This window comes from Crinia signifera, chromosome 6 (genome assembly GCF_055691185.1).
Source record: "Crinia signifera chromosome 6, ASM5569118v1, whole genome shotgun sequence".
Lineage (NCBI taxonomy): Eukaryota > Metazoa > Chordata > Amphibia > Anura > Myobatrachidae > Crinia > Crinia signifera.
The window spans coordinates 207,060,232-207,079,123 of record NC_139222.1 but is presented as its reverse complement, the minus strand read 5'-3'; the positions used below and the strand labels follow the sequence as shown (position 1 = coordinate 207,079,123).

At 41.6% G+C, this 18,892-nt stretch overlaps 1 protein-coding gene across 1 annotated transcript in view; it reads right to left on the bottom strand.

Moving 5' to 3' along the window:
• FASN (fatty acid synthase) overlaps nucleotides 1-18,892 on the bottom strand; it is a 75,587-nt gene that overhangs the window by 21,983 nt on the left and 34,712 nt on the right. The window contains exons 10-26 of the mRNA XM_083148678.1: nucleotides 17,794-17,981; nucleotides 16,395-16,584; nucleotides 15,000-15,094; nucleotides 14,745-14,879; nucleotides 13,167-13,370; nucleotides 12,510-12,625; nucleotides 12,176-12,351; nucleotides 11,637-11,828; nucleotides 9,101-9,181; nucleotides 8,804-8,989; nucleotides 7,349-7,528; nucleotides 5,480-5,683; nucleotides 3,385-3,707; nucleotides 2,524-2,913; nucleotides 1,940-2,104; nucleotides 1,732-1,850; nucleotides 1,040-1,176 (exon numbers count right to left, since the gene is read on the bottom strand). Coding sequence (XP_083004804.1) covers nucleotides 1,040-1,176; nucleotides 1,732-1,850; nucleotides 1,940-2,104; nucleotides 2,524-2,913; nucleotides 3,385-3,707; nucleotides 5,480-5,683; nucleotides 7,349-7,528; nucleotides 8,804-8,989; nucleotides 9,101-9,181; nucleotides 11,637-11,828; nucleotides 12,176-12,351; nucleotides 12,510-12,625; nucleotides 13,167-13,370; nucleotides 14,745-14,879; nucleotides 15,000-15,094; nucleotides 16,395-16,584; nucleotides 17,794-17,981 — 3,081 coding nt within the window. The remainder of the gene's footprint in view (nucleotides 1-1,039; nucleotides 1,177-1,731; nucleotides 1,851-1,939; nucleotides 2,105-2,523; nucleotides 2,914-3,384; nucleotides 3,708-5,479; nucleotides 5,684-7,348; nucleotides 7,529-8,803; nucleotides 8,990-9,100; nucleotides 9,182-11,636; nucleotides 11,829-12,175; nucleotides 12,352-12,509; nucleotides 12,626-13,166; nucleotides 13,371-14,744; nucleotides 14,880-14,999; nucleotides 15,095-16,394; nucleotides 16,585-17,793; nucleotides 17,982-18,892) is intronic.

The window sequence follows — 18,892 nt, the reverse complement described above, 5'->3', positions numbered from 1 at the left end:
TCCATTTGCAAAAACTGAACCAATGAACAGAAAACATTCATGTTTACGCCCCTAAACATTGGCTTCCTGTCAATCAGACTGCAACTGCTATGGGGATGGATATTTGTTCACTAATTGGGGCCATGCATGTGCAGTGCGAATGCTGTGCACATGCATTCATTTGATAATCAAACGGATTGCAAATTCTCTAATTAGGGATCCATTCTGAATTAGGCCCAATGAAGGTTATTTACCAACATTGCTTAAATGTGCAAATATGCACCAAAACTGAAACAACCAATTAGCAATGTCCTTTCACTGTGTAAATAGCTCTTAATAAATAATATATTACTGCTGATTGGTTACTATAGTTTTAGTGCATATTTGCAGGTGTGTGCCAGTATCTGTCAATAGTCAGGTAATGAGCGATCATTATTATAGGGGTTCAGTTCAAGTAGATGCCTAATCAGCAGCGAGTAGGCGTGGCTATGTGAGGCACTTGCGGTACTTCCAGACACATGGATTTGTGTTCACAACCCCATAGGGCTGTGTACAAAAATCCCCAACCTGCGTCCCCACATCAAACTGAATTGACCCCTATCATGTCTGAGGTTTCTAGTATAATCTACAATTGTACTTACAATAAAAAAGAAGCAAAGGCTATTTAATACTCCAGTGCAATTCTAGAATTAAATCTTTCTTATTGCAAGTATAGGACCTACAAATATATGGTATCTCAAACAGTAATAGAGTGTATTGTTTAAAATACTGTTGCAGCTCTATATTTCATGTGGCATAAATTGTAGGTACCTAAAAGTAGATGATCCTGTTAACATTTGTACAGTATCTCCTGTAATTTAGTAGCATTATGCTACTTGATTCCCTTGTTGACCTGGCAAAGACTAACAACTGCTGAGAAATGAATAGAACACTTGCACACAAGCCCACACATACTGACTTTCCTTTTTCAGCCAATGAGAGAGACACTTGAGATTGCTCTTTACAAACTGTGTTGATAATCATTGGCACAAAGCACTTACATAGATTGTTCTTCACTTACCCTTATGAAAGGAGACGTGACGGAAAGCTCCCCACTTTCCTCCCCGGTAGACATTCATCACCAGATCCTTATGCTGCAGCTGTTGAAGCTCATTATCAGAAACATCATAGGATTTCACATCAGAATTAAAGATGCACCTGGAATTAGAATTGAAGACGCAATTATTTCTTCAGCACTTTATTTAATGAGACATTCAGTCCAATAATGTAACAGTTGCATATTGGCAATAGTGTGTTTATTTGAAAACACATATTAAAGGGCCCCACAAACTATAAAATATTTTACATTTGTGGTGAAAAACCATCTTGTAAGATAAATGAACACATCTGATCCCATCTTCCACTAAAGTGCTTGTTGATTTAACACCAGGGGCCAGATGCTGAACTTGGACACATTTTTAAAAAATAACAGCAAACATACAGTGGCCGCCTGCAGTGATGCAAGAATGCGGCGGGCGGCTTTTGAGCAGAAATTATTATTTTGGATCATCACTGCACAGGTTTGGATACTCTACTTTGTACTGCTTATATCACCACATGGATACCCAGATGAGACATCAGGAACATGTACCCATGCTCTTTGGCAAGGACCACCACCTTCACTCTGCCACTTCTTACCAACTGATTACAGAGGACAATGTGTAGTGTCTTTGCACAACATTTCTTATAAAATGTATCTTCTGTTTTTCCTACCTTATTCTGTGACCTGCAGGCTCCTGGCGCAGACAATTTAACATCCCAACTATACCAGAATTTGGTTGCTTCGTGGCTGTAAGCCAAATATGGTGATCTGTTGAGTCTGCCATAGCGTTCTGTGGGAAACAAACATGACATTAACGATAGTAAAGAATCCCACCAGTATCTAGATACCCCATCAAGACTGATTTATGAAATGATATACCTTCAATGATTCCACCCAAGTACAATCCATGTCCTCAACTGATAGTAAAATTGGCGTCTTCGCAGGAATACGTCGACGACATAAGAAAATGGCCGAGCTGTAGAAGGATTTTTTCAAAGCAACCAGGTCCATGGAGGCGCCGTCAAACACCTTCTCCCACTCTGCCTGATCAATGGTAAGAGAACAAACATCTAGTTATATTTTGTTACAGACAGAAATGCTATGGGACTAGTTAGTTATACATAGTTAGTTATACAACTATGTGTGATGAGTGACTCTTACAAACAGATAGGCATGTTTCTATATATGATGGATTGCTGCAGAAAAAGCTATAGATAAATGCTATCCATCTTTAGACTGATTTGCATACAATGAGGCTGATCCGATGGCACAATGGCTGTAGTATTGGGCAGCCACGGAAGCCAGGTGTCCTACTTTATGCTAATGATAGAATCTGTAGGGTAATGTGGGAGCACAAAGGAAACAGTTATTGTCATTGTGTTCCACCATGAAGTAGTTTAGGTATGAATCATCATAGTAACACATAGCATATAAGCATATATATAACAGGAAGAGTGTCATACCTGCGAGAGGAGACCATCTTTTTCCTGGAGGTTTTGTGTCCTCAGAAAGGCAATGGTTTCTCCAAGAGTGTCGCCTTTAAGAAGAGTGTGAAGCAAAACAAAGCCTCCTTCTTTCACAGCTGCTGCCATATTCAGGAGAACCTGACTTGGATCCTTCAGCAGATGAGCTGAACTGTTACACACCAGCAGATCAGCACCACCTAAATTGCTAGGAGGTGGGTTCAAAGGGTCCCACTGCTCTACTGAGACCCCAATTTCTTTTAGATTGTCCTCCAATGCTGAAAGTACTTTCAAAGTCTGGTCAGTGGCTATGTAGTCTACCTGTAGCATTGGCTGGGTATTGAGCAGACTTAGTACACAAGAAGACAGACTACCATTTCCGGACAGCGCCTGGAGAAACAAAAATATATATCAAACAATATTTGAGGCTATTTCTGTTTTTGAGGGTTAGCTACAAATATTAAGCATGCCCTGGATGTATGTAGAAGGGAACACAGAAGATATCTCAGATGATCTTGGGTGCTAATATCGCTCCCCGATCAAATTGCAAATGCGATTAATGAGAGCTGTATGTCATGTATTTAGTTTACACAAAAATCACATTTAATCTTTATACACCCTGTCCTGGAATTGTCTTTGTTATTCTATATTGACCAGCTGGACATGACACAATTTTCTGTTGGTCATTGACAACTAGCCGGCATGACTTCTCATGATAAGAGGTAATTAAAGCTGCACTAAGAGGAACACTCTACAAAAAGTTGTTTTGGGTTTGATAAATAGCTCCTGCCCAACATATCTGGCAATTTTATTCACATTTTTACAACTAAACAGTCTTCACAGCAATGCTAAAACACTCACTTCAATAATCTTCATTTTTTTGGCATTGCTGTTCTCCAAGACTGTATCTAGACATGTTTTGAGATTCTGAGAATAGAGCAGCCCATTGAGAAGAGGGTCATCTCGGAGCTGATTGTCCTTCTGCATCAGAGTTTCTTCCAGTTCAGAGTGCAGGTTCCCGTTTAGCTCCAGGTTGCAGATCTCTGTGAGCACATGTAGAAGGCCATGGTCTGCGTTGTTACTAATCTTGCTGTCCTTTCTGTTCCTTCTGGTAGTCTTGGTGCTTGGGATACCGATTTTTAATCCATGCTGTGCTACTTTTGACTCTAATTCATAAATCTTATCTGCAAGATAACACAATGGAAGTTTAATATTGTAGTTTAAGAAAATGCTTGTGTATTGTGCATTTTTGCAGATCTTTTTTTGTTGTTTATCTAAACACTATTGAAGATGGGATGTTGCCCATAGCAACCAATCAGATTCTATATCATGGTTGCCTACCTGACCCTCTCCTTCAGGGAGAAAATGCTCTGTTCCTGGACTTCCCTGGTAATGTAGGATTGCCAGCACCTGTGGTGAAACACGTTTCTTATCAATTACCTAGCTCCCCACAGGTGATGGTAATCATACAGAGCATTTTCTCCCACATGGAGAGGGTCAGGTAGACAACCCTGTTCTATTTACTGTCTTCTAGAACAGTGGTTCTAACCTCTGTCCTCAGTGCACGGTTTCCAGGTCACCCGGCAGGTGCACTCATTATTCACTGACACATTTGAAAAGATCCACAGGTGGAGCGAATTATTTCACTGTGAATCTGTGTGGAGACCTAGAAAGTGTGCACTGTTGGACCGAGGTTAAGAACCACTGTTCTAGAAGGTGCTTAATAAATAAGAAGTAGAACTTGACTAATTGCTATGGGCAACATCACATCTTTAATAGAGCTCCCACCTTAGTAAATGTATTTATTGATTATCAGTTATTTATATAGTGCACCCATATTCCTCAGCGCTTTACAGAGAATATATTTGAACATTCCATCAGTCCCTGCCCCAGTGGAGCTTACGATCTATATTCTAGAATTAATTTGTTGGGAGCCAATTGACCTAGCAGTATATTTTTGGATTGTGGGAGGAAACCGGAGAACCCGGAGGAAACCCACGCAAGCAATGTACCCCTTATGGTGAAACTATTCAGTAAGTAAAAATGATTCCATACAGAATCTGCAGAGCAGAACTAAATTACAGATCTGTGCAATTACAAACATGTCATATTCTGCCCATCTTCAATTCAGAACAAGATGATTTGGAAAGTATTATTATTATTGTTTAATTTTTTTATGCCTGTTGAAAGAAATCAGAATTGACAGGCAGCCATTATAGGTCCTACTGATTTCATAAAATACAAGACTAAAGCCCCGTACATACGGGGTGACGGGGGAGACGCACTTAAGCACACATTGCTGCACACCCATTATGTGTGCTGAACGTTCTAGTGGAGCAGCATATTGGTTATAGGCTAAACTCTGCAATCTTAGCAGGACAGACAGTGCGGGAGATGGCGACGCATCGCCATTGCTGGTGAGCATACACACAGAGCGATTCCTGCTATCCCTGTAAGTGATCTAGTCAGATCAACTGGAAAATTATAGAAAAACTCTATATTACCATACTAATACTGTCATTAGAAAGCATACAGTGACATGTATCTATCTCTCTATCTATCTATCTCTCTATCTATCTATCTGTAGAATTGTACTGTGACCCTTTCATTTGAGTGCACAAGGTTCTAGACATAAACATACATAGTGTCTTAGTTGTAAACCAAGTATGTTTCCAATAGAGAAGGTGTGTCAAATCGTTACGGAACTACTACCGCTGTGGAACTACACATCCCTGCATGCCCAGCCAAAGTTTTAGCACTCCTTAATAAAAAAAAAATCTGTTGCTGGACATGCTGGGATGTGTTGTTCCACAACAGCTGGTGTGCCGTAAGTCTGACATCCCTGCAGCAGAGCTTTTAGACATAGACTACAATAAATAAAGCCGGACCTAACATGGCAAATGCTTTATAATGGAACAATATGGACATATATGGAAACTGTGGTATACAATAGTACCTGTGCATTGCTCTAGAAGAGACTGTAGGTCATGGTTGTCTTGTAGACATCCATCTTCAAAGTAAGGGGTGAATATGAAGCGCTCCAGGGTAGGTGGAGTTTGCTGCTGCTGACGCCGGGGTGCTGTGGTAGCATGGAGCCCCGATATCTGAACTCCTCCAGACACTATTTTTTCTAAACAGGTGTTTACAGTAACAGGAATAGCTGGAATGATAACAAAATAGACATTGGATGCAGCAAATACAATTGGATAGACATTGGATGCAGGCACAAAGGGGAATGGCAAATGCTGATATTCTATACATCTCGTGATAGAATGTGTTGTTGTTTGCGGCCCTATAGATTCACTTCATACTAGTACTTTTCCATAATCAGGTATTTGCATACAGTACCTTCTACTGTACATGTGACCTGAACACCTCAAGAACATTATACTAGTTAGTGGATTATTGTCCCAGCTAAAGTCACCTCAGTGCTCGGTCGCTCTGCATAACATGGGGCCAGCTGAATGCAATGGTAGTCTTAGGGGTTTTTAAATTAGGGTTGGGAGTAATGCTCTGATTTGCAGTCTCATAGGCAGGATAGTGACTGCAATATGATTGCATCAGTCAGTCACACACAGTAGTTTTATCATAAGAAGGTTCCTCTGACGTAACTGTACATTTACACATCCATTTGCATGTGGCAGCACAGGATAAAAATCATTCGATCACCATTAAATTATATTTTTCCGCTTCATCGATAAAACTCAGTCTAAACTGACTTTTAATCTGGCTGTAGATGGCCAAAATCAGGGTCGGTTCTGATGTCATGTGACGTTAGCCGCCTGCTCCAAGCAGGCATCGACACACCTTCATTCGCTATGGGGGTTCACGCATGACCATCAGGGGCGGGGACAAAGAAAAGAGCAACAGGTTCTGAACCAGCCCGATGATATTGGTAGGGAAATCGGTGTAACAAGATCAGTCTATCTGCTCACTAGAAGATCTTCCCCTTTACTTTCATTTCCCGTGCACATCCCGCAGAGTTCTAGAGTCTCTGGTGCCACTGTGCCAGTCCTATAGAGAAAAAAGTCTCTCCGGTGGCAGCGCAATGAGTGCCCTAAATTATGGGATGTTATTTAGATAACACCTCTACTAGAAAGTACATTTTGATAGAGGACTTGAATATAATTATATATCACAGCCTGGATAATATCATTTTGCTGATTACATTTGTTAGTAATGGGCCTAATTCAGTATGGGTTGTAATTTTGTAAGTAATCACCAAACTACAACTTCCGCAGTAGCATACAGAGAACTGCTCAGCACAGGGCAAGGCTGCCGGGCATGACAACACTCATATGGGGGAAATTTACTAAGAACGCCAATTATGGACAATCCCATGTATGAACGGGTATGACCGTGAATGGCCTGAAAATAGAAACGGAGTATACAGCTGATTTACAAAGCTTCTGATGGTGAAGTGATATGTATTTGGCTGCTGAGTTTCCCAGCAGCCAACTACGGACAAGCATGAAGCATTGCAAGCTTTTGGTGCGTGGTGTAAATAAGTGGGAGGCTTCTGTGTACACAAACATGAGCTCCTGCAGTAGTTAAACAGATACTTGAATAGCATAAAACAGTAAAACACTCTTCAGCGACTGCCCACAACTAGTGTGTGTACGACTCAGAACCTGCCCTAGGATGTGGCACACTCACAGAGGGTACAGAAGCCAACTGTGGTGTTGAGTGACCAGCCATTTTGCCTGCCAGGAAAGGAATGCCAAGAGATCACACATGTAAAGTAGGGAATGGGTACATGTGGACTGAAGAAGTGGGTATGAGGTATATACTGAGGAGAATGAAAAGAAACATTTTAGAAATTTACCTTGTCTGTTATCTGGACACACACATGCTTGTTCCTCATGTATTGCAGGGTCAATGCAGACAGAGAGGATCCTTGTTGGTAAACGAAGGCTGCGGCCTTTTATCCCTAAAACCAACATCTGCAGCATGTTGTCCAGGAATGTCACCCAGTTCCCAGTCCACAGTAGTTTTCCCTTGTCCCCTGGGTAATATCAAGAAGTGATTAGTTACTTAGGAACATGAAGCCTGAATTACACAATTAGAGTTACACGAATGTGCATTTGTGCAGCATCATGATACATCTGGACACTGGGCTTACACACTGCTTGTGAATCACTTTGAACTACACGTATCTTGTGGCCCATTGCTCTTAATTCCCTCCTACATGGACCAAGTACAGGTTTTAAGTTCATGGTGATTGACCAACTCTACATTGGAATTATCCTGCTTCTGCCTCCATTGGCTCAGTTGGGCCCCTCACTGGCACTCCTGTCAGTGTTGCCAGTGCCGGACATTGGAAGTGGCATTGCATGTGGGGATGTAAGCTCAGTCAGGTCTCCTTTGCAGAGTCTATGAACCAGAGTACTTGGTGGGACACGACTGTGCCATAGTGACACTAACCTGAAAAGCCTGACCTCCCCCTCAGACACCAGTGTGCGCTCATCACTTACTATGTAAGTGCACCGCACGTCAGTGCTTAATGTGATGTAGGCCATAAACAATCTGTAGGGGGATAAGTCATCTGGAATCCTAGCCGTATAACAGATTATGAGGATTAAAGAACAAACTGGGACAGTACCACAATTCAAAGCATTCTTCCCATGATAAGACCCATGCAGAAACTTCATTTGTTTAATACAGAACAGGTTACACACAGTGTTTTCTTATGTCGTTATTGTACAAAACTGGTATCTTTATAAATAATACATTTAAGATACTAACCTTATCCCTCATTATCTAAACCAGTGATGGATAACCTTGACACTCCAGATGTTGTTGAACTACACATCCCAGCATGCCCTGCTACAGTTTTGCTAATTGGCCATGCTAAAACTAATGCAGGGCATGCTGGGATGTGTAGTTCATTAAAAGCTGGAGTGTCAAAGTTAGCCATCACTGATCTAAATGCACTACTAACGTGCCTCAGTTCATTTCACATTTCTGGGAGTTCCTCCTCCGCTGGTGATGGAGGCACAGATATAATAAGCTTGAAAAGTAATAAAATGGAGAGTGATAAACCACCAGCCAATCAGCACCTAACTGCCATGTCACACACTGTATTTTTAAAAAAATGACAGGTAGGAGCTGATTGGTTGGTGGTTTATCACTTTTAATTTTATCACTTCTCAAGCTTAGTACATCTCGTCCCGAGTGAGAAATGACCTGAAACGCGCACTGCACAGGAGAAGCCACGCATCTCAGTCACCCATATACATAGCCTTATTGTGTGCAACACAAAGCACTGGCAAGAACCCACCTCTGCTGTTGGACTCTAGAATTCCTTGGAAAGTTGGTCCGTAATCATATCCCCGCAGCCGCAGTTCTTTGTAGATGTCTTTGTCTGACAATAAGAAATCTTCCTCTTCATTGCCATTGGTCACGGAATCACACAGCTGATTCCGGAAATCATTCAAGCTATTTTCTTCCATGATAGAAATCTTCCCTAGGAAAAAAATGTAAAGTGAATTTGTTTTATTATTTTTGCCAATGTTAAAACATAGAAAATGCAAAAAATGCAAAGAAACAATGCTATCTAGATGTTATTTCAACCCACCACTAGCTGTCAGATTTCCATTTTCGGAGACCTCAAACCTCTTCGAAGCTGGCGTGAGTCGGACCTCCAGCTGGACAATTCCTGCAGCGAGGGGACAAAGATAGTATTGCTCTAGGTTGGTTTAACAACAGTGTAAGGGCCAGATGTACTAAGCTTGAAAAGTGATAAAATGGAGAGTGACAAACCACCAGCCAATCAGCTCCTACCTGAGATTTTTCAAACCCTGCCTGTGACATGGAAGTTGGTAGCAGATTGGCTGGCGGTTTAGCACTCTCCATTTTATCACTTTTCAAGCTTAGTACATCTGGCCCAGAAGCAGGGATAATGGGCCTGATTCAGATCTTATTGCACGACTGCGGATTCGCACAGTGGGCGATTATCGATGTACTGTGCTTGTATACTGTCCACAATGCACATGCATGACACCCAGCTGTTATCAAGTCCTGCATTATTTCTGTTTGCTGGCTGTTTACAATGACATGGAGCGGGTGTGTGGGGGAGGGAATTGACCATTTCAAGGGAGTGCCAATAAAAACACAGGGCATGCTGAAAACAATGCTGAGAGCAACAGAGAAAATGCTGACATGCAAAAGCCTGTTGGGGGAAGGGGGGCTTGACGTCAGTAGCTGCCCAGATGTCCCTGTATTCATCACAGCCGGTGAGTAACTCCTAGGTTATTCGGCGGCTACGATGACGGGTGCCCAGTGTAAAAATCATTAGATGGCGAGTGGCTTTCAATGGAATTTGGACATATTTGCTTGGGTGCAAATGGATGTGCAGCTGTACACATTAATTCACAAGGCGGGATTTCACTGGAGTGGGGCGAGGCTGAACTGATTGCTGAACGTGTGAATTTGCGGCAGTGCAATCAGGTATAAATTGGGCGTAATGTGCCATGTGCTAAATAAAGGCATTTTTTTCCTCACATTGATCACTGCAGATCTATGACCTAACCTACCCCACTTTACCTGATTTATTCTTAATAACAACAAATATTAAAGCAGTGTAACTATATGACATTACACAACAATAAAATGTCAGTCTACATGACATGCTGTTTATACAGGTATGATACTCAGGAATGGGCACAGTAATAGCCAATTCATCAGTGGTAACTGTAGTATTAGGTGAGGTACTAGCTTTACCCAAATTACACCAATTAGTCAGAAGCACAAAGACTGTTAAATGATGTGTCCAATTCCCCCAGAAACCACTATGACACCATCATTGTATCAAACATAAAAAATATTTTAGTCTATCTTCTGGTCCTGCCCTACCCTTGCCCACCTCTGGTCAGCAGTTTTCACTCTCATATCTGACATCCTAGGCTACTATATACATCCATTACCCAAACTGTCACTTCTACATATTTATTTTGGGGCTCTCCCTACATCTGACAGGTATGTGATGGGACATATATTATTAGCGACCAGGTCACTGATCGCTCAATACTGGCGCACCCCCCAAATTCCCACTTTATTAGCAGTCGAACACGCGGTCCAATCCCACTACAAATATGAAATGGCAGGCCTACTCTTCACGGGAAGCACTCCCAACCAGGCCCTACGCTGGTCCGCCTGGCGCACCTACAATAAACCCTTGACCAAACAGCCACTCTAAAGAACCTCCAGGAGGTTTGCGCCTAGCTGACATGAACTCACTAGCTGCACGCTAATATTACAACAGCCTAACTATTACGGCACCCGGTCCCCTGGTGCAATTGACCCCGTAAACACTCCCTGATGTTATGCCGTGATGTTTCATATATTGATTCCTCTATGTTATGTGACAATGCTATGTAAATGACCACGTGTTTGTATCTCTATTCCCCACCACCCCATCCTTCCCTTTTTACCATTCTGTACCCCTTCCCTTTAACTGTTTTACAAAAAACCTAATAAAAATCTAATTTTGAAAAAAAAAAATTTTTAGTCTACACAAAGAAAATAAAAGAAATACAAATAAATTACCATAAGAATTTGTTTCATAAAGAAATCAAGTATGATATTACTTTTCATGGTGTTAACTAAGGAATTTGGTTCTACTTTACTGTGCAAATTTTACACTGTTAAATGCTGCAGATTTATCAGTATTCATATTTTTTATGCTCTTTGTGTATGGTCGTTCATGATTAATTAATGCCCATACACAAAGCGATAAACTTTGTTCGTTTTGAACAAGATTGCATAGCATCTAGCTGAGAACGCATGCAATGGGTTAAAGCAGCATGCGTTTTGAACTATATGCGATGTAATCTAGTCCAAAGAGTACCGGGCAGCACATACTTTATGTGCTGTAGCATTATAAGTGGAATAGAATCAAATATTTAATAACGCTGCCACAATTGTTTCTGCTACTGATAATATTTTCCAGGAACGGCACTATATAGCTAGGATTTTACAGTGGTATCCTTTTGATTTATATTGAAAACAGTAATAATCTTTCCCAGGAGCAGCAGAAAGCATATTGACAGCTGCATACGGATCTGGTACTGTCTAGGTGGGAATCGCCTGTATTCTCTAGCTGTATCAATCACCTGTTTTGGGGAGAATTGTTGCTCTGTGGATTGTAACCTCTTCGAAAATGACAGGTGTCTGTTCCATAACAACACCCATGGATCTTGCTAGTGTTCTCCATGCCAAAACCAAATATCCTGTAGCTGGGTACAGAACCCGACCATCGATGCAATGACCATTCATAAAAATATCAGGAGAATCAGGGCTCATATCTGACAAAAAAATGTATAATAAACTATCATGAGTAACCTGAGACAGATTTAAAAAAAAACAACAGCTGATAATGACTACACAATGCTATTTGTAAACACAATGGGGGAAATTGAATTGGATGAGAGATTCAGAAAGATTTGGTAAGACATCTCCTGTTTTTCTTTAAAGCGGCAATCATTTACACTGCAAAACCAGTTGGATTTTGAAGTGTAAATGATTCCCGCTTTAAAAAACTGGAAATGTCTTACCACATCTCTCACTTTATGAATCTCTCATCCTATTCAATTTCACCCAATATGCTGAATTTACAGGCTGCTGGGTGTAAGCAATAAGGCTATTTACTTACCAATGTTATAGATGGTTGCAGATGATGATCCCCCTGAGCCAGCAGGGAAATCTTCAGGTTTGGGGACATCCCAGGTTTGGCTGTGATCCCACTGAATAAGCGGGGAGACGAGAGGGCTTCCGGCAGGAATAGGATACTCCACTGGAGGGTAGATATTATTACTATGAACATTAATTCTGTGAAAAGAGAACATAGGACAATGTATACTGTATTCTATCTATACCAAAGGAAAACATTTCCCTTATGTATATCTTATGAAAAATGTCGTACTTAGCTCTAAAAACAAAAACATCTATGGTAAAAATGTATAATGATAATCACTAATGTTTCATACCCATTCAAGTAGACTTTTCCGATGTTTGTAAGGAAAAACTCTAGATTGTTACTATGCCCTTTTTTCATTAATGGGAGGATTGTGTTGGTTGGTTTCAAACTTCTCCTCAATATTGCCTATAAAAATCAGGATATAAAACATCGTAGATTGAGATTGAAAATCAGCACTAAATGTCTGTGTATGTTGAATAAAAACGAACATAAACATCTGTGGTAAAACAAAGCTAGTATTTTTTATTAGCCAGTAGATGTCACTGTTGCCTCATGTTTTATGTGCTAGTCTTTAATTATCGTTCAACCCTTTTCTCATCTGTTATTCTTTATAGAGCAGTAGAAGAATCATTCATTTTAATTATTTTTCTATATTGTACATTTTACACTTTACTGATACCAGAAGACTATTATTTGAACTTTGCTGCAACATGCTAAATGGCACCTTTAATCTGTAATACAACGTGTATTTAAATGTTTATATGTGTACTGTATCACTAATAAATTAGTACTTAGGTCTTGTGCTATGAGAGCAAAAACTGTAGCAACACAAAACCAAATTTCGTTTGCAGTTTCGGCATCTAATATGTGGCAGTCTGCAAACTACTTAGAAAACAAACTAGGTGCTGCTTAGGAAGTTTTCCTTACAACCTTCATATGAAGTTACCTGAAGAAGGGCATGGGGGGCAATTTCCACCACCACAGCATTTTCGGGGATGCTCTGTAAGCCCTCCTGGAACAAGACTGGACTGACTAAATTATTCACGTGGTACTCGGCCGATGAGAACTGAGCAAGGTCACTCTGCCACTGAGACTCAGGGATAGAAGTACTGATCCAACGATGGGAACGCCGTTTTGGTACATTAATGACCTAGGAAACAGTATTAACAAGAAATAAGACATAAATAATGAAATAGTACTATTTTTTAAATGCGCATTAAAAATGTATGTGCAAGCTAAGTTAAGAAAAAGGTTGGTGAGGGGAACCTGCCCTATGTGATCAGGAAAAAGTTGATGCTGGTATCAGATGAAAGAGTTGGGGATATAACTGACTTATTAAAGGGTTAATCCAATATTAACATCACATCCCAGCCTCAGCCATGTGGCTGTTGCTTAGTATGTGTGATGGTCAGTGGTGCACTCCCGAGTTGTAACAAGTTTAATAGAAAAAAACAAAGAGAAAAAGAAACTCGGGTGGGGTGCACGCTTAATCCCCAATCTTGAAATTGCTCAGATGCTTTTATTTAGTTTTTTACTTTTATTCTTGTTTTTTATTTTTTGATACTAGGTGTATTACTTATAAATTATGTGGCTTTGAAGTCCAGTGTATTAAAAAAAAAGAATTATTGCATCTATCCCTACAAATTTAAATAATTATTATTCAAATAATTATTGTGGGACTGGTATAAATGATATATATGTGTTAATTCTGTATTAAGCTAAATTAACTCAAGACTGACTGGTAAACAAATAAGCGGCCCTGATAACAATACTCAAATGGTCATTTTATCAACAAGTTTTGCATACGCAAATTTGGTGCTCCTGTCAATCAGCTCCTTACTGTAATCTTTATCAAAAAAATAATAGTTGGGATCCAATTCGCTGGAGCACAATTTATCATACACAAAGAGTTTTAAATGGCTAACACTCATTGATAAATGGGCCCCTTTATCTCGTGTGTGGTATAGCGGTCTGACAGTCGGGATCCCGACAGTCATTAGACCGACGTCGGGATCACGACTGGCCGGACTCAGACAGCATGGCGAGCGCAACAAAGTTCCTTGCGGGCACAAGGAAAAATAGCAGGTGGCAGTTGGGAACCCGGCTGTCAGTGTTTTGACAGTCAGGATCCCGACATCGTGTAAATGCCTGTCAGGATCTCGACTGTCGGGACCCCGTCCGGCACCCTTTATCTCCTGGGAGTACGTGGGGGGGGAGCTGAAAGAAGTGAGTGTGCTTTAGTGATAGACTGCAGACTGGTGCATCTGAGCTCTTGGCTGCTGGTGGGAATTAGGAAAAGCACAGTAGACTAGCCCTTATACAAACGTGATACAGATTTGATATCTACTTTCAGATCTAATTCTCTAGATATTAGGTGAAAGTGTTATTATAAGTCAGGCAAACTAGTGGGTTCGCTTTGACAAAAAGAGACTCTATGCTGATTAACCTGACAATATATTTTATTAGACATGAATAAACATAGGTAACTTAGAACACGACAATGACCAGAATCCTCCTCACTTACTTTCTTCAGGGCACTGAGAAGAGACGGAGCAATAGATGCCATGTAATATGAGTGAAAGGCCACCCCCGCACTCTGCACCTCTTTGGCAAACACCCCATCCTGCTTCAGTTTTGCAACAAAGTCTCGCACAGAATCCTAAGACATAGGGAAACAAGGAATGTTATAGCAGCAGGGAGTTCAGCAGCTATGTCTCACAGGCCAACACTGGCTGCCAGTGATTAGTCGCTGACTAATAGCATACAGCAGAATTATTACCTTGGGACCGGATATGGTGACAGTGTCCTCGGAGTTATGGCAGGCAGGTACCACTCCCTGTGGGCACTGAATTTTACATTCCTCCCAAGTCAACCCTGCCAAGAGTAAACAATAAAAATTTTAACTGCTGGCATATTCCACCAGTATTAGCAAAAGGAGCACTATGAATATGTGTTTAGGCAATGATAGCAGATAATTATCAGAACTAAGTTTAGTGTCTAAAACGTTAGCATATAGAATAAAACAAAAGACACATCGCTAATAAGCCATTAACTGCTTTGATTAAGTAAGTAGCTCTGGTTGCCAAAAAAGGAGACAGATGTAGGTTAAAAAAAGGATAAAATGGAGAGCCAGCCAATCAGCTCATGTAGCTGACTGTCATGTAACAGGCTGGATTTGAAAAATGATAGTTATTCCCCTTTCACATTACAGCTAAAAACACAGTATATTGCCAATTTCGAAGGGGTTTAAAACAGTTCTAGCTTTAATGTGAAAGGTCCAGAGTGAATTTACTGGTTTTAGAATACCAGTATTTCAAAATGGGTTAAAAGCAGGGTCCTACCCGTTTCAGAGCCGTTTCAGTGTGTAGTGTGAATGGCTCTGAAACGGTATTTACAAGTCATGAGCAGGTCACAGAGGGTGATAGGCTAACTCCCTTGTGATCTCACCAGGAACAGGCAGGAAGTAAAAAAAGTAGTTCAGTCTCAGTGCATAGTCATACTGTGCAGAGAGAGGAGACTGTTTTACACCAGTGCATACTGTGCAGAGAGAGGAGACTGTTTTACACCAGTGCATACTGTGCAGAGATGAGACTCTATTTTTACCTTATTTATACTTATTTATTTTACCTTACTTTATTTTGATTTTTACCCACCCCCTCCTTTTTATGCTGTAAAAACATCATATGTGAGCAGGGATACAATCCATTGATCAACCAAAAGATGGTCGACAGCCATTAGGTCGGCATACTGGATGGTCGACAGGTATCTGGGCAGACACGGCACAAGGTCCACAGGTGGTTAGGTCGACACAAGCATTAGGTCGACATGGTCTAGGTCGACAGTCAAAAGGTCAACATGGGGTTATTGTAACGCCGCTGCAGTGTCTGTGCTGTGGCCGGGACCTGCAGATTTACTTGTCTGCGGTCCTGGCTCCCCTCAAAAGCTTTGAAGGCTAGCCTGCTACCTTCTGTGTTTCCTTTTCCTTCTTAAAAATTAAGGATAATAATAATAAATTGGTTCAACAGCAACTTTTGTTTGTGTTTCTTAGTAAGCGTGGGAGCCACGATTGTGCCAAAGATGAAATCAAGGTAATTACAAGAAACAGACACATCCATAGCTCTATTTTGACAGACCTTCAATACTTAGGTTACACAACAATGTCGTCTGAACGTACCAACTGCAGCCATTCCACCTGGCGGAAGCTTTGCCTCTTTGATGCATCGACCTCTCCAGTAAGCGGCAAGGATGGCTTCAGCATGGCTAAGGGAGTCATCTGCGTAACCACAGGCTAATTCTCCAACAGAGTGTCCGACAATGCCATCAGGTTCCAGTTTCATTGCTTTCAGCATGTCAATCTGAGCAATCTGAAAGACAGGGTGATGTTCCATTCATCTGTGATGAGATGCAGACACAGAGGAATCTGCCCTGAGTGAGGTGATCGGTAATGATGCAAAATGAGACAACTGGGAAAGCTTCTGACGGCACAGACACTAAGGAACTAGTTACAAGATGTGATTTTTCTTCTGGAAAAATAGGTTCTGCATTAGTAGGAGATTTAAGAGACAATGGGGTATATTCAATTGCTGCCGAAACTGCCGTCTTGCCGAAAAGATGGCATTTTTCGACATGAATAGGTCAGAAGGGGTTCCGATCTATTCAATGCTAGCTGACAAACAGCCGCTAATCCATCTGCTTTTGACCAGGTTTACAAAGTTTTGGCCATGTTTCCGGCAATCTCAATCCGACGTGAAAAGAGGTCGGCCTGAGGCAGGGAGGATGGCATTGGGTGAGCAGCAGCAGCTTACATGGTGCCATCCTCCTGCCCGCCACCTCCCATATCCACCCACCACCGGGCCCGGCGAGAGCAGCTCACCCGGCCCCATCTCCCGGTGCCTCCCCCCGCCAGGCTCACCCGGCCCCGCACCAGCCAGGTGAGCATTAGCCAAATCCTACATCAGGATTTGGAAGCTGCATTGATCAATGGATGACGGATCCATTCTGTCAAAAGAATTTTAGAATGGAGCCAGCATCCATTGAATATACCCCAATGGGGGTTATTCAGACTTGATTGTTGGGCTGCTAATTTGTAGAGCCCTGCGATCAAGTAATCACAGCCTTGCCAAAGTCAAATCCTGCCCTGAGCAAGCTAGCGAAAAGCTATTGTTGCAGCCCTACGATTAGTTGCAAATCCATTTGCGAACGCTCACTATCGAATGATTTTTCCAGCGCGTGCTGTCTGTGCGTAGCCCAGAACTTACTCTACCAGTGCAATATAAACTTGCTGTCCAGGGCTAGAGCTGATGTCACAGGACTTCCCTGAAAACTCCTAAGCACTCTTACACCCACAATCCTCAGCTTTCTGTCAATCAGCTTGCATAGGGCCAACGATTCAGAAAAGACGCTGGATTTTATCGCTAGATGGCCTCATGCATATGTACTGCGAGCAGTAGGCATCTGCAGTTGGTCGAAGATCATTCGCAGCCGATCCAGTCTGAATAGCCCCCAATATTTGTTGTATACAGCACACACTATGGATATACTGTAAATGTGTAAGACATGAGGTGGGTGCCTACCTGAATAGCAGCAAGCCCAACAAATGCATGTACTGTGTCCTCAAAGGTGCTGTCATCAGCATGGAGCAGAAGGTCTGACACCTTTAGTCCAGTTCCTTTTAATGCTTCATCAGACCGCATAATGGACTCACGGAAGGCATCTAGGTTCATAAGACTATGTCCCATTCCTTTCCATTGTGTTCCCATTCCTGCAAAATATAAGGACCTTTAGATCTCTTGGCACTCCTGGTCTGATCCAGAGGCGGACAGTAATCATAAAGCCACTGAGCCTTTATATCAGGGCTGGGCAACACCGGCCCTCCAGATGTTGATGAACTACACATCCCAGCATGCCTTGCATCAGTTTCAGCATGGCCACAAAGCAAAACTAATGCAAAGCATCCTGGGATGTGTAGTTCACTAACATCTGGAGGGCCGGTGTTGCCCAGCCCTGCTTTATATGCTCTGTGATATCATGCAAAGGCCTCAAGAGGCATCGTAAATAAAAACACCCCCACTTTTTCTTTAAGATGGTCCAAAACGCATCATCGGATCACCAATCAGGCAGGCATTGCCGGCTGCAGAGGTCAGTTTATATGCATCAGAAGAATCAGGCAGGCACTGGCCTCAGCATATCTTCAAAATGGTATTGACGACCCATTTTCTGAAAACTCCCAGTCACAGACCTCTAACTGCCCTCAAATGGCTGCAGCCTGTCAATCAGGTGTGGCTTTCCAGAGCACTGCAACTGGAGCCACGGTACCATTGATGGGCATGCAAACTGCAGCTCCAGCAAATTCTCAGTAACAGGATAAAAATCCACCTCTGTATCAGCCTCTCTGCTTCGTCATTACATGCTTTGAAGTTTATACAATATTACTATTCATTAGCATTCATTTTGTACATTCATTTTTATGTAATTTATTTGTTTTTATTTAAAAAAAAAAAACAACAACTAGCCTTACACAGAACAAAATCCTTTTTACTTCTATAAACTCAGATGTCAGTTTACCTCCACCTGATACCTCAATGATCAAAGACAACACAAACTTCAGCAACGCTTTATAGACATGGCCCAGTTCTGTAAACATTTCACATCAGCTTTATGGAAATGTTACAG